General features: G+C 34.5%; 1 protein-coding gene across 1 annotated transcript in view; it reads right to left on the bottom strand.

The window, feature by feature from the left end:
* Positions 1-249: 249 nt before the first annotated feature.
* The window catches only part of TMEM26 (transmembrane protein 26), a 32,924-nt gene continuing 19,328 nt past the window's right edge, over positions 250-13,845 (bottom strand). The window contains 3 exon segments of the mRNA XM_016157321.2: positions 250-1,561; positions 4,275-4,351; positions 12,273-12,493. Coding sequence (XP_016012807.2) covers positions 1,182-1,561; positions 4,275-4,351; positions 12,273-12,493 — 678 coding nt within the window. The 3' untranslated portion in view covers positions 250-1,181.

The following is a 13,845-nucleotide window of genomic DNA, read 5'->3' as shown; positions in this document are numbered from 1 at the left end:
ACCAGTAGATCTGTAACTGAAATGGCTTGCTGTGAATTTGGCAGGGCCCAAGCCAAAAGTGATAAAATTTCTATAAGAGCATATGTGCCGTGACAGAATAACACATCAGCCCAGAAAAATGATGTTTCTGGCAAGGCCTGTGTGTCAAGGAATAGGGCTCTCAATGCTATGGAAGCTAGGCAGAGATTCTTACTGTTTCTCGCCTACAGTGAGGTCATTTTAGTGTTTCCCTTTATTTGTCCTGCATCCACTGAATGTACATTATTTTATGTGAGAGGGACATTGCAGAAAAGATCAGATGAGATAGTCTGACAACGGAGCCAAAGTTCAAAGCTTCTCTGTTTTCAGGTATCAGCCATGACAGTTCGTCTGCACTAAATCTCTTGAGGGCATGTCATTGTAACCCTGTCCATAGCTTTCAGACAGTTCAAGACAAACAAATCACTTAGTCGTTGAACAACTATGACATTTGATACCATCACATGGAAGTTGTAGCAATAGCCACTAATCAAAGTCTTTTCCATTCAGTTAAAAAAAAAAAAAATTCCTTAGCTTTGGTTTGATAACCTAAAAATAAAGATGTTTCAAAGCAAGAAGCAACATGCATTTATTTGAGATCAACTAAAATAGCTATTCAGAATGCACTGACTCGGCAACAGCCCAAAAAGTGCTCTGATTAGGAGACAAAAGCAAAGGATATTTATGACAAAGGGAAGGAGAACAATTACATCAATAGGACGAAGGCATATGTATTGGTGCAGATAACATAACATTGTGATGCTAATTCTAGACAAGGTTTTTAATTTTTGGTTCAGTAGCCATCAGTCTGGTAGTCATAATGTCTGTCTTCTGTATCCTTCCAAACAGTTCTTTGGGATACAAGGTTGCTTTATGCCCTGTCTGAACATTCTAAATTTTGAAGCATGAGAGGTGCGAGGCAGTTCATCTGGCATGGCAGCTCCAGCTCCATTTTAGAGTGGCTCCATTGGTATATTTTGACAGGTTTAAGATCATTTTTTATGTTGTTCTTTAAAAAATTATATATGTCAATGTTAATAAAAAACAGAGAGAGGAAGATTCTGTTTATAGGAAGAAACAGAAAGTCAAATGTTCCAGTTGCATGCCGTCAATAAATAATTATGGTGTGGGTTAAGAGTCGTCAGAGGTGACTGCCGAGGCCCTCAAACCATAGCCAAGCCCTCCTTAGAACCACTATCCCTGTCCTCGGGTGAGACCCCACTCTCAGCCGGTTCAGCTGGGCAGCCATGCTCTCTTGTCAGGCCTTCTGGCTGACTTCTCAAGGAGGCACGGACATCCAATGCCAACACAACCAAGCGGTAAAGGTGTAACATCACCACAAGGAAATTCTTCACAGCAAAGAACACCAGCATCTGGTTGATCACTTTGAAATAGGTTATCAGTATAAGACGCACGACAAGGAAGGGACCATCTTGTATGAAGACACTGATTCCAATGTTCCACAGATCGGCACTGTATTGGCAAAAGAATAGGCTGAGGAACCCCCTTGCTGCCACAGACAAGGGGCACACGACATGCTGTACTGAAAACACAAGACAGACCAATTGTCAAAAAGTAAGACAGAATGAAATGCGAACAATTTATCAACAATGGGTGCTGTGCTAGTTCACAACTGGGAGTGATTCTGTAATTTCATTCTGGCGGAACAGGTGAAACCATCCTGCCATTTAACATCCTTGATCATTTTGTATTCAAAATTGATAATCTGTTATATTTCCAATAAAACACACCCAAGAAAGCTAGTCCTCTAGTTTCTATCCATGTAGAAAATGTGGATCACCTAGCCCTTGCACCCAGACAGCACAATTAACTAGGCTGGAGAGAACAGAGAAAAGAAGAAACCACCGTGACTGTCCTCGGGGTCTGCAAAGCAGGGAGGCAGTGTAGCAGGCCACTCCCAGCCTCAAGTCAGGCTCCCGGCTTCCTCTCCCGGCTTCCTCATTATCTAGCAAGGAGATGCTGGCCAAGTTACTTAACCTGCCTGGGCCTCAGTTTCCTTTTTGGAAAAACTGGGATAATGGTGATATCTGTGAGGAGAGGGGCTCCTCTTCACTGACTCTTTTTTGTTTCTCTTAGAATAACAGCCCTGGCTCCTCTCTCCTTTCTCACTCTAGCTATCCCTTGGGGTAATGAATGACTTACCAAACTGCTAAGTTTGCAGCTGGAACAGAGTATACATGATCCATATCTTTCTGTATCTTCTCTTTGAGATCTACTTATTTACTGGTTGACTCACTCGATCCTATGTGTAAATTGTGTTGCGAAAATTTAAGCACTTACATTCACATTCAAATTTAAGTCACATTAAACATTTTTCTAATGGTGGTGAAAAAAAGCCCAAATAAATGTCATTTTATCTTGTCTAATTCCTTATGGATTTGTTTCACAGTTCACAAGAAAAACTGGATATAATTACTAATTTTCCAGTTGAACAAAAGGAAGTCCAATCAACAAATGAACCTTTTTGTTTTAATTTCTAAAATGTAAATTTAATTCAGGGTCAAGGGCAGAAAATAATCCTTTTATAATAATGAAGCCTTCCGTTTGGAGTTTTCAAACAAAGAATACCTTGTCTACTGAAGCCTGCAAATATCATGAAGCTGCTTTGATATGGGCGGAATATAATGTGCTGTTTGTTGGAAAATACAATAGTGATTTAGTCAGAAGTAACATTTGGTCTTTGTTTTTCAAACAGCTGCATAACATTATCACCCTTGAAAGTTTACAAAATTTCTTTCTTAAATAAAAACTTTCTTAGCAAGTCTATAAACCACAAGATATGAGAGGGTGAGGATCAGTAGAATGAATGACAAAAAAAAATAAGATTAATAATAGCCTTTCCTAGGAAGTTAGGATCAGAAAAAGGGGAACCCCCCCCCCAAGAGTGTTATTATACATCTAAAGTGATGGTGCCTAATATTCTATCAGAAGGACATCAGCTGATCAGTGTGTAGACTTCTAGGACACTATGACAAAACCTTCATGTGTGCGTGTGTGCCTGGGGATGAGGGAGGATGGGTGTTATTGGCATACATTTGTTTGTAATTATTAACTAGTAATTAGGTTTTTTGGTATTTCCAAAAAGCCACACCCACACTTTCTATCTATTCTGGTGATAATTTTGTCTCAGAAAGTAGGTGCTAAGTTCTAACATGGCTTCTGAAACCTCTGGGCCTATCAAAATGAGCCAAAAAAGATGCAGAAAAAAATGAAATATCTCCTACCCTAAAAATAATTCTAATCTTGAGACCATTGAGGGTGCCATAAAAAAGAGGTCAGGTAAAAGGAAAACATAATATTAAACCCTAGAATTTCTTCCAAGTAAAATGGCATCCAGGAGAACTCTCAAATCAAAATTCCAGGGTTCCTAGAAATTATGAGATAACTCCAGATCAATACTGCCCAATAGAATCTTCTGTGGTTGTAAAAATGTTCTATATCTGTGCTGTCTAATACAGTAGCCATGTGTGGCAACTGACCACTTGAAATATGGCTAGCGTTATTGAGGAATTGTACTTTTAATTTTATTTAATGTTAGTTCATTTTTAATTTAAATGTAAATAGCCTCATGTGACTAGTAGTTACCATATTAGACAATGTAGCTCTGCATTATCGCTAATAATGTAATACCTGGAACACAATTTACTTCTTACAAAGTCTTAGGGGTTTATGTCTTTATTAAAAGAAAACCAATGGGATTCCAAGGGCCAGTACTGAGGAAAATTTTAATTTTCCATGTGGCCTTGAAACTGCTTTTATTCCCTGTGATGTTCCAATATATGGGTCTGACAAAGGCATGCAAATGATTTCCTAAAAATAGCAAGAGATAACATTTATATGCCAGCAACTGTGCTAAGCACTTTACAAGTTGTATCTTATTTAGTCATCACTGTAATTATCATCCCCATTTCATGGATGAAGAACTGAAGCATAGATGTGTTGACTCACTTGCAGGAGGTTTTACAGATCTGAAGTGATGGAACCACTGCATGAAGTGAAGATAAAGCTGTGCTCTTATCTACTCAACTATGTCAGGCTCACCATGTACTAAAGACGATCTGCTCACGGCGTTCCTAAGTTTCGATCTACTTTTCATCTAAGCTGAACTAGCACTAACACTGAGATATCAAAATGATTAAAATGATAATCCTCTCAAGTGCCTCCTTAGCTTTATTACAGTTTATAATCAAGAGTTGTCATTTTCTGTTTCTTTGAGCAAACATCAAGACACTTACCTGCCAGATCAAGTGGAAACTGCAACATGCTCCAAGTCCATATACTAAGGATGGCATAGACTAGAGCAGGGTTATTCCTAAAATGCAGACAAAAATTTTAAATTCAGAATAATAATGTGATAAAAAGTAGTAAAGAGGAATCTTTTCTCATATTTTTATATACCCTAATAAACCTCTTGAGAGTTGTCAAAATATCTTGGTGATAAAGAAATCCATGAAAAGTACATGTATAATTATAATGGAATAATGAAAAATAAGTTAAAACCCCAAAACGATATGAGACTTAAAACTCAGCTTTCACATGCACCAACATCTGTGTGCATTATGGCAAAGCCTTTTGACCCCATATTGCTGTCTTTAGTTTTGCAAAATCATAAAAACATAATGGAAGAGAAATGCTAGGACAAATGTTAGACATCGACCTAGAAATTCAGAGGACCGATTTCAAGAAATTTCAAGGAGAAAAAGTGAAAACTGTTTTATGATCCTGAGACTCTAACTTAAAAATACATCTCAGAATAACTAGATGATCCTCAACAATTACAAGTTCAGCATGTAAAAGAATGCTATCTGCAGCTGGAAAAAAGGTGGGGAGATAAATCCAATAATCTAAGATTCACACTCAATACTGGATGTAAGTCAAGGAATGTGACTCTTGTACTCAACTCTGTATCCCTAGTGCCTAAACAGTCCCTGGGCAATAGTAAACACTCGAGAAATGCCTGTAGAAGAAATTGCTGAGTGTACGAAAGAAGGACCCGTACTTGGCAAATATATAAAAGTCATAGGCATTTTATAGACCTTTTAAATGGCCTTAAAGACTAAATGGTCTTAAAGACTAAAGTCATGAAGAAAAGTGGTTACAAAAATACAAAAGATATTTTAAATGTATCAAAGTCAATTTTTTTTTTTTTAGCAAAAATACATGGGAAGTTATCAATTTCAGGTTTGTGGTATAATAACAGATTTTATTGCAAATTTCTCTGTCAGGAGGGATTTTCAGATTGGAGAGGAATAGAAAAGCATCAGGGAAGGCCAACTGAACCAAAGTAAATGAGGGATTTAAGGAATACCTTTAAGTGCTTCCAGTATTGAAGGCTCAAACAATTAGACTTCAAAACTCTAAGAGAGTTTGTAAATGAAGTTTCTAAGCCATCATGATCTGTCTTGGCAGTTAATGTCTAGGACAAGTTTGGTGACAAAAATAAAAAAATAAAAATAAATAAAGTCCTAATTTTCACAATGAAACAGAAGTATATATTAAACTACAAAAGATATGTGATTTTCCAAAATCAAATGCAATCATAGGTTGCTTCACAAAAGTATAAAGTCTAGAATTTTAAGTGGAAATGCCTAGGGAACACAGCCTATAACTTTTCCCTCATTGCAACATCAATGTCTTTATACATAGGAGACCTTCGATAAGTGCCTGAATTTTTAAATAATTTTACCTACACTGTCTGAACTATGTGCAAGATTTTTTCTATTTAGCTCTATGATCACACTTAATCCTCATATTAACTCTACAGAGTACACACGCTTATTATCCTTATTTGACAAGTGAGGAAACTGATGCATAAAGAGTTGAAGAAACTTGTTAAAAGTCATGTGGTTATAAGTGTTGGAAACAGAAATCAAAACTAGATAGCTAATTTCAGCATCACCCCTTTTAAACATTACACTATACTATTTTCATGAACAAAATGAGAAGTTTTAACCTTGTTCTATGCTACAATGTTCAGAACATATCTGAAATATTATGTGTTGTGCTTCATGTTTTAGGAAGAACATTTATAATATTTTTGGTCCAAAAGAGAGAGACTAAAGTGGTAAGAAAACTCAGAGACATGTATATGTGTGTTTTTTTGTGAGGCAGTTAAGCTGAAAACGAAGTTTCCTTTAAAACTTTATTTCATACACTTAAAGGGCTATCATGTGAAGAGGAATTAAACTTATTTCTTGTGACTTCAGGGGGCCAACAGAGGTTCCAAGAATTTTAGTTGTATCTGTAAAAATCCAAATTTCATCACAATAGAGGAAAGTACTTTCTAATAATATTAACTCAGAATGAGTTGCCCCTGGGGTTTGTATATTCTCTATTAGTGAAAATTTTCAAAGAAAGTCTGGACAAAACTTGTTGAGAAATTTTGGAGAGAATTTTGCAATAGATGTAAAATAGAGTTTTCAATAGGTGGTCACTTTTGAAGTTTCTTTTAATCCTAAACTTCAATAATTCTTCCAAAAACTCACATACGATTTGTCTTCAAGGCAGCAGAAAGTGGTGGTAAAGCATGAGCTCTGATGTTAGGTTGCTGGAGTTCAAATACTGCCTCCAACCCTCACCAGAGATATGTGGATCTCCAACCAAAAATTGATTATTAACTAGCTACATGAATATGAACAGGTAATTTAACATCTATATGTCTTAGTTTACCCATGTTCAATATAGGGATGACAATAATAATAGCTATTAGATTTTATATAATTCGATTGAGTGTTGTTTAAATATGTTAAACATAAAAAGCTCTTAGAACAGCACTTGATATAGACTAAATATGGTAGATCACTACAAGTTAGTTAGTTTTATTACCATGTAACATTGAGACTTTCTCGACTTCTCTTGCTCGTCACTATTCAGTTTATAAAATGGAGATAATGATAGGATCTACCTCATAGTGTTATTGTAAGGACTAAATAACTTATCACAACTAAAACTCTTAGAACAGTGCTTAGGACATAGCAGGTGATAAATAAATATTACCTAATCATAGTTGATGTATTTCTATTATTATAGGGACATACTTCTTGAACTCTTTTGTGTTTTAATTTCACCATTTTACAAAATAGGGATAATAAACTAACCCTATCCCTAAGTAAGCAAATTTCAAATTCTAACCCTTAATAAAGAACGTATGTCTTCTTTATATGCAAATATTATCTGAGCACATACAAAATATGGGAGAGGGAGGAGGAGAAACATGGCAGAGTGAGAGACGTCCCCAGATCTCTCCCCTTAAACAACATTAAACTGAACATCTAAAACTCAACAAAAAACACACAACTGCACACTAAAATATGGGAGAAAGTATGTGTTGAAAAACATGTTAAAGTTATTAAAAATAGCTTTGGAAAAGATAGTCAGAAAATTTTTGAAGCAAACAAATGCGTGTTATTAAGTCAGACAATAAAAGTTACTCAGGAAAATTAAAGGTTGGAATGTAAATAAATCACTGAGTTTAAATGGCAAATGCTCAAAATTTGTGAAGGAATTTTGGAGTTAATTTGTCCAACATTGTCTGCATTGTGTAACTGCCACCCCCAACTGTCTTGCCCCATTTTCTCATGTGTAATCTATCTCCATAAATGTCAACCGAGAAGCATGTAAGCAGATAATGGGCTCTGTTCATAAAGAGGCAAAAGAGCTGGAGAAGTATAATTATAGATATGAGTGTCACTTCTCTACTTGGAAAATTGAGAGGATAAAAGACTAGAAATTGGTAGATCAGAACACTAGTTTGCTTAACATTTCTTTTTGAAAGTATAAATATTCCTGTAAATAAGAGATAAGTAGTGAATAGAATTTATTTAGCTTTATAAAAGCATCTAACAAACTTCTTCAGAGAAGGGGAAAAATAAAGGAGAGAGAAAATAAGAAAAACAATGAAGTATTAATCTAGCCTGGAAGAAATGTTTCACCGAGCAAAAAGAGCTAAATAAAAAGAAAGCACATTATGAACATAGGAAAATTCTCCTTTGTGTGGTCAAACACAAGGAAGTAACAATAATGCTATGGGAACATATTTTTTCTTTTTAATAAATGATCTGTGCTCAAAAAAAGACTGCACAGAGTAATCTTCAAAGTACAAATAACCACTTAACTGTTTGTTCATAGCAATGGCATTGAAATTCAGACTTGTTAAAATGTTGGAGGCTGGCTGTAACAGAATAAAAAGTCAGCAAATTCTCTCTCCAACAAACATATATAACACTGAACAAATTTTCAAAAACAACCACTTCAGATCTCTGGAAATCAACAAGAGGTAAATAAATCGAGTAACATTTAATATTGAAAAACTAATAGAACTTCAGTTAAGGATAGTGGGAGTCTGAGGCACTCTTGCCCATTGGATATTCCCATATCCCTCTAGCTTGGCTATGCCAAAGAAAAATTGCACCAGCCAGAGTTAATTAGTCAAGAAAGGCTTTGTTCAAGACTATGGCAATAGGGGAGAGAGTTTGAATTCATGCCTACTGAAACAAAAGGCAGGAGAGATTTTAAGCACTAGGCGAGCTAGTGGAAAAATACTAAAGGACATTAGAGACAGAAAAGCAGCATAAGACCTATACAATAAAAATTACAAAGCATTCCTGAGAGAAATTAAGGAACATCTGAATAAATGATGAGACAGTCCATGTTCATGGATTGGAAGACAACATTAATAAAAGTTCATTTCTTCACAAATCGAGGGCTTAAATTTAATGCAATCCTTACCAGAACTCCAGCAGGATTTTTAAAAATAGAATTTGACAAACTAATTATAAAACTTTTAAGGAAATGCAAAAGAGCTAGAATAGCTGGAACAATTTTTAAAAAGAATAATGTTAGAAGACTTATTATAGTATCTAGTTTCAAAACTTATCATAAAACTCTAGTAATTGCTATAGTGTGTCAATGGCATAAAAAAAATAAGACATTTAGAGCAGTGGAACCTAATAGAATGTCCATAAACAAACACATAACCTTACATATGTGATCAATTGATTTTTCACAAAGAAGCCAAGGCAATTTAATAGGGAAAGGATAGCCTTTTTGACAAATGGTGCCAAGACAATTGGTCTCAGCTGGAACCAAAGAAAAAAAAACACTGAAACAATGTGAAAAACAAATCAAGACAAATATGAAATTAGACCCTTACCACGCACTTCACAAAAATTTGTGTAGTGTTAAATGTTACAGAGAAAAATATTTCTAAGTTTGGGTGAGGAAAATATTTCTTAGATATGACACTCGGAGCATTACATAAAAAAATAATATGTGGGACTATATCAAATTTTTTAAAAATGTTCTTCAAATGGAAACATTTTAAAAAACCATGTCAGGAGAAAACATTTACATATATGTATCTAATAAAGCATTTGTATCTAGAATTTATAAAGAACTCTTATAACTCAATAATAGAAAATCAATCCAATGAAAAATGACCAAAAATTTTAACAGAAAGTTCACCAAAGAAGACATATGAATAACTAATCAGTATACAGAACGATTCTCAAGATCATTAGTCATTAGGAAAATGCAAACTAAAACCAAAATATGATCCCACTATGAACCCACTAGAATGGTTATTATCAAAAATGACTGGGAAAAAAGGTGTTGGTGAGAGTATGGAGAAACTAGAACACTCATGCATTGTTGGAATAAAAAGGTACAGCCACTTTGAACAACAGTTTGGCAGTTTCTTGAAAAGTTAATCATGTACTTATCATAAAACCCAGTCATTGTACTTTTAAGTATCTGCTTCACAGAAATGAAAACATATTTTTCTAAAAAGGCTTTTAAGTGAATGTTCATAGCAATATCATTCTCAACAGTGAAAAAGTAGCAATACGCATGTATATCGACTACTGAATGGGTAAGTTAAAAGTGTTAAGTGCATGGAATACTATTCAGCGCTTTAAAATTAAGGAGCTAACTGCTGATAGATGCACCAATGTGAATGAACCCCAAAACATTATGCTGTGAGAAAGCCAGATACAAAACTCTACATATTTTATGATTCCATTTACATGAAATTTCTAGAAAAATACGGTAAGCATATCAGTGGTTGCCTAAGGTTGTTAATGAGAATCGACTACAAACAGCCACAAGGATTCTGGATTCTGATGATGATGACTCAAATATATGAATTTACTGAATATTATCGAACAATAGGATTATAATCGTTGAATTTTATGATGTATAAAGGCAAGCTGTTAAGAAAAATTTGCAGTATGTAAATTCATAAGAATAAATCAGATTAACTTCATGTGAGAATAATAAAGGAAATTAATTTAGGTTAAAAAAATTGGATTTGAGGTTTTAGCCAGGATGCAGAAAAGATGTAGATATTAGTGTACATATCATTGCAGACTTTTCTCTAAATCAGCCCAAATTGTGGAATAAAATAAAATAGAAAATAAAATGTTGTAATACTAAGTAGGTTGTAATGATGCAACTCCCTTTGCTGTTACATGTAAACATCTTTTACATGTATATGGAATTTATTCTTCATGGCTGTATTTTTGAGGCCAAAGGGAAAAGTTATGCCACAGTGGGAGGGATTTAAAAATTTCCTTTGAAGAGAAGGTCATTTGTAGTGTCAATTCTTGCAGTATAAATGGAACCAGAGACGAAAGCAGAACCTGGGAGGTGAATTTTTAGAAGAAGAAAAAAATCTACGTTTTTTCTGGGCCTTGGTTTTGGAGTCTTTGAGTAGTAATGGAGACATGCAGGAATGAAATAGAGACTACAGAAGGTCACAGACGCAATGCAGTTATATTAAAAATAAAATGACTTCAATCTGAGATCATGAAACCCAAAAAGAAATTTAAAAACAAAAACTGTGGCACAGTTTATTAGACCCTATGTCCCATTCTCAGGACAAGATTCAAGTTTAAAATGAGGGAAAGAAAGATTTATGAAACGTTCAGATTAATTTGTAGGTGGCAGAAGAAATTGCCAAATTGAAATTGGCTGGGTTGGGACAGGATTGTGTCCTTTCGCTCTCCACTTGCTCCCACTTACTCCCCAATCTCTGACCAACACATTGCCCGGCACATACCACTTAATCGGTCAATAGCTCGCTACATCCATATCCCTCCTAAATACCCTATTTCCTTCCCTCTATCCTTCCCATATCCCTAGATATGTAGCATGTATGTGTTTATTTCTATGTAAGTGTAGTTGTCTTTATAAGCTCATGCCCCTGTGATTGTGCCTGTGGTTTATTGTTTTTGCGTGCTTGGTCGTGGTTTCTTCATGTTTTTCTTGTAACTCCATTGTGTCGTAAGTGTCCTAAAGGATCTGAAATTGTTATGCAATGTAAATCACTGACCAAATGTAAGATATTAAAGCTACAAAACTAAAATCCACATTTTGAGGACAATGGATCAATTTAGATCGGATTCTTTTTAAAATTCTATGTGTACTTAATAAGGTATAAAAGATAAGTATAAGTGAGTGAGACAAGAAATGATCTTGTAAAGGTAACCTATTATGATTAAAGATATACTTTGTGCTATGACTAAGATACTAAGTTTACTCAGTAAGTTAGTGTATTTTGCTCAGCTTTATGGTTTGTTGTTTGAGGAACACAGCATAAAGTAAACTGTAACATTAAAAACCAGCCTCATTGCAATTTATTTTTATAGCATAGTGCAAAACAACCCAAGCCGAAAGTACATTCAGGCACTGAGGCTTAAATCCCTAATGGTAAGAAAGTAGTTCCATAAACAGATGTGATCATGGATTCTGAGTTTATTTGCTTGTGGCAAAAATAAAAGTACCAACTCAATAAGTTTTAATTTATAAGGATCTACTCCAGAAAGCCTTTGGGCACTTTGAACAAAACTGACTAAAAATAAAATTTAATAAAATAAAACCTAATCTGCCCATTCTCCATTCACACCAGGGAATATATTTCCCAACAGGGTGGGGGAGAGATTTCACTTTCTCCTTTAGGTGCTTTCTTGAAATTGTAGCTATGGTGTGCTGTAGAACAGAATCTTATATTAACTGCATATATACATATATGTCTATACCTATATCTATATCATCGCATATATACTGGGCTGGTACTTAATATGTGTCTGAACAGCAACAAATTCTCTGACTCTACCATTGGGCATATGATATACCGAAAATCCTTTTTCATGCAGAATATAAATGGTGGAACAAAGAGACAGGTGTATGGGCTCTGACCTTTAAAAGAAGGTCGTTTAATTGCAGGTTCTGCTTACCTCACATTTTGTTCTTCCAAGGTCTCACTTGTGAATTCCAGTATGTCAGCAGCTGTCCCCACGAACATAAGGAGAAGTTCAGAGAGTTGGTCCCGAGTAATCCCACCTCCAATAGGTAGAAGCCATCTTCCAATTATTAGCATTAATAAGAATGTTTGATGGAGTCCCAGAGTCCAAACTTTCTCGCATACTGTAGATAAGTTATTTACAAAATTTTGGGCCTGTTTAACAGAAATGTAATACAGACAAAAGGATTTTGAGTTACCACCTTGGAGAGATGTACCTCCTTCGCCATAGCTTTCAATCAAGAATTAGCTTTTGTGGTAGGTCATTTTCAAAAGATGATTCTTCACTTACTAAAGAAATTAAAACTTCTTTCAACTGAATGCTCTGAAGATGTAGTCCTTAAAATGGGCAGCTTTATAACTAGAGGTAATTTAAATCTTGCACTTGCTAGTGGGATTCTTCTGTATATTTAAAGAGCTAATTTTATGATGTTTTAAATATCATTTTTCATTTGATTACACTCTGTAACAAAGTATAACACATAGCAAAATTTTTTAAATCCCGTGTTAAAATCACGAAAAAAAATTCTATACTTTTCTTTCAGAGATTTCAATTCTGAATTTACCAATCTGGGAATATCTTAGCATGGTACAAATCTTCTCTTTTGTTTTTCATTGCTTTATAACAGTACTACATCAAATAAATAATACTGTTTATTATTCATTACCTAAATATAAATAAAGAGAATACCTATAGTTATTTTTATTTAATTCGTTATTCAAGAATCTATAAGCTAGCAACCAAATTTTATTCTGTCCTTATTCTTGGATTCTGAGAAAACTTTACATCTCCTTCATTAATTCTGGGTCTCTTATCCACTTACCTTCTAAATAAATTTTAAAGTATATTATTGACCATATAGGTTACAATCTTTTAAAGACTACAGGGATGTAGGTCTCAAGTGGATTGGACAGTGATTTCAACTGATTTATGCAAGTGATTTAACTATGTTTGTGGAAAATCTATTTATCCTTTTAGATCATTTGCTTATGTCAAGTGCAAAGGTAGAGGGATTAAAAAAGACGAGGCAGGTTGCTAACCTGGTTGAAGCCATGAATGAAGATCAATAATCTTTTATTTGAATACTTTTATTCTATGACCCTTCACATACATCTTATTTAATTCTTACATGTAGCATACCAGCAGGGGATATATTAATATTTCTAATTATCAGATGAAAAACTGAGATACAGAGGGACTAAATGATCTGTTCAAAGTGATATTCATAAATTGTGATTGGAGCTTGAATTAGAACCCAAGGCTAATTCTATTAAACCTCATAGAATCAATAGCCTTATTGTTGAAAACATGGTTCAGTGGTATAGGCCTCGGCCTTGAATCTCTTCTCTCTATATATCATTTTCTAATAGGCCATGGTTAGTTTGACAAATATCAGGCATATGAAGAATAAAGTAGTGATTCCATTTTGGCTGGAAATCTTCCCTATTTTATTAACGTAAACAACTTTAAAATATATAGGGCAGATCCCAATTTTATAATTATATTA

This window comes from Rousettus aegyptiacus, unplaced genomic scaffold, assembly GCF_014176215.1.
Source record: "Rousettus aegyptiacus isolate mRouAeg1 unplaced genomic scaffold, mRouAeg1.p scaffold_m13_p_6, whole genome shotgun sequence".
NCBI classification, from domain to species: domain Eukaryota; kingdom Metazoa; phylum Chordata; class Mammalia; order Chiroptera; family Pteropodidae; genus Rousettus; species Rousettus aegyptiacus.
The sequence above is the reverse complement of the archived record's forward strand: the minus strand, read 5'-3'. Positions and strand labels throughout refer to the sequence as shown.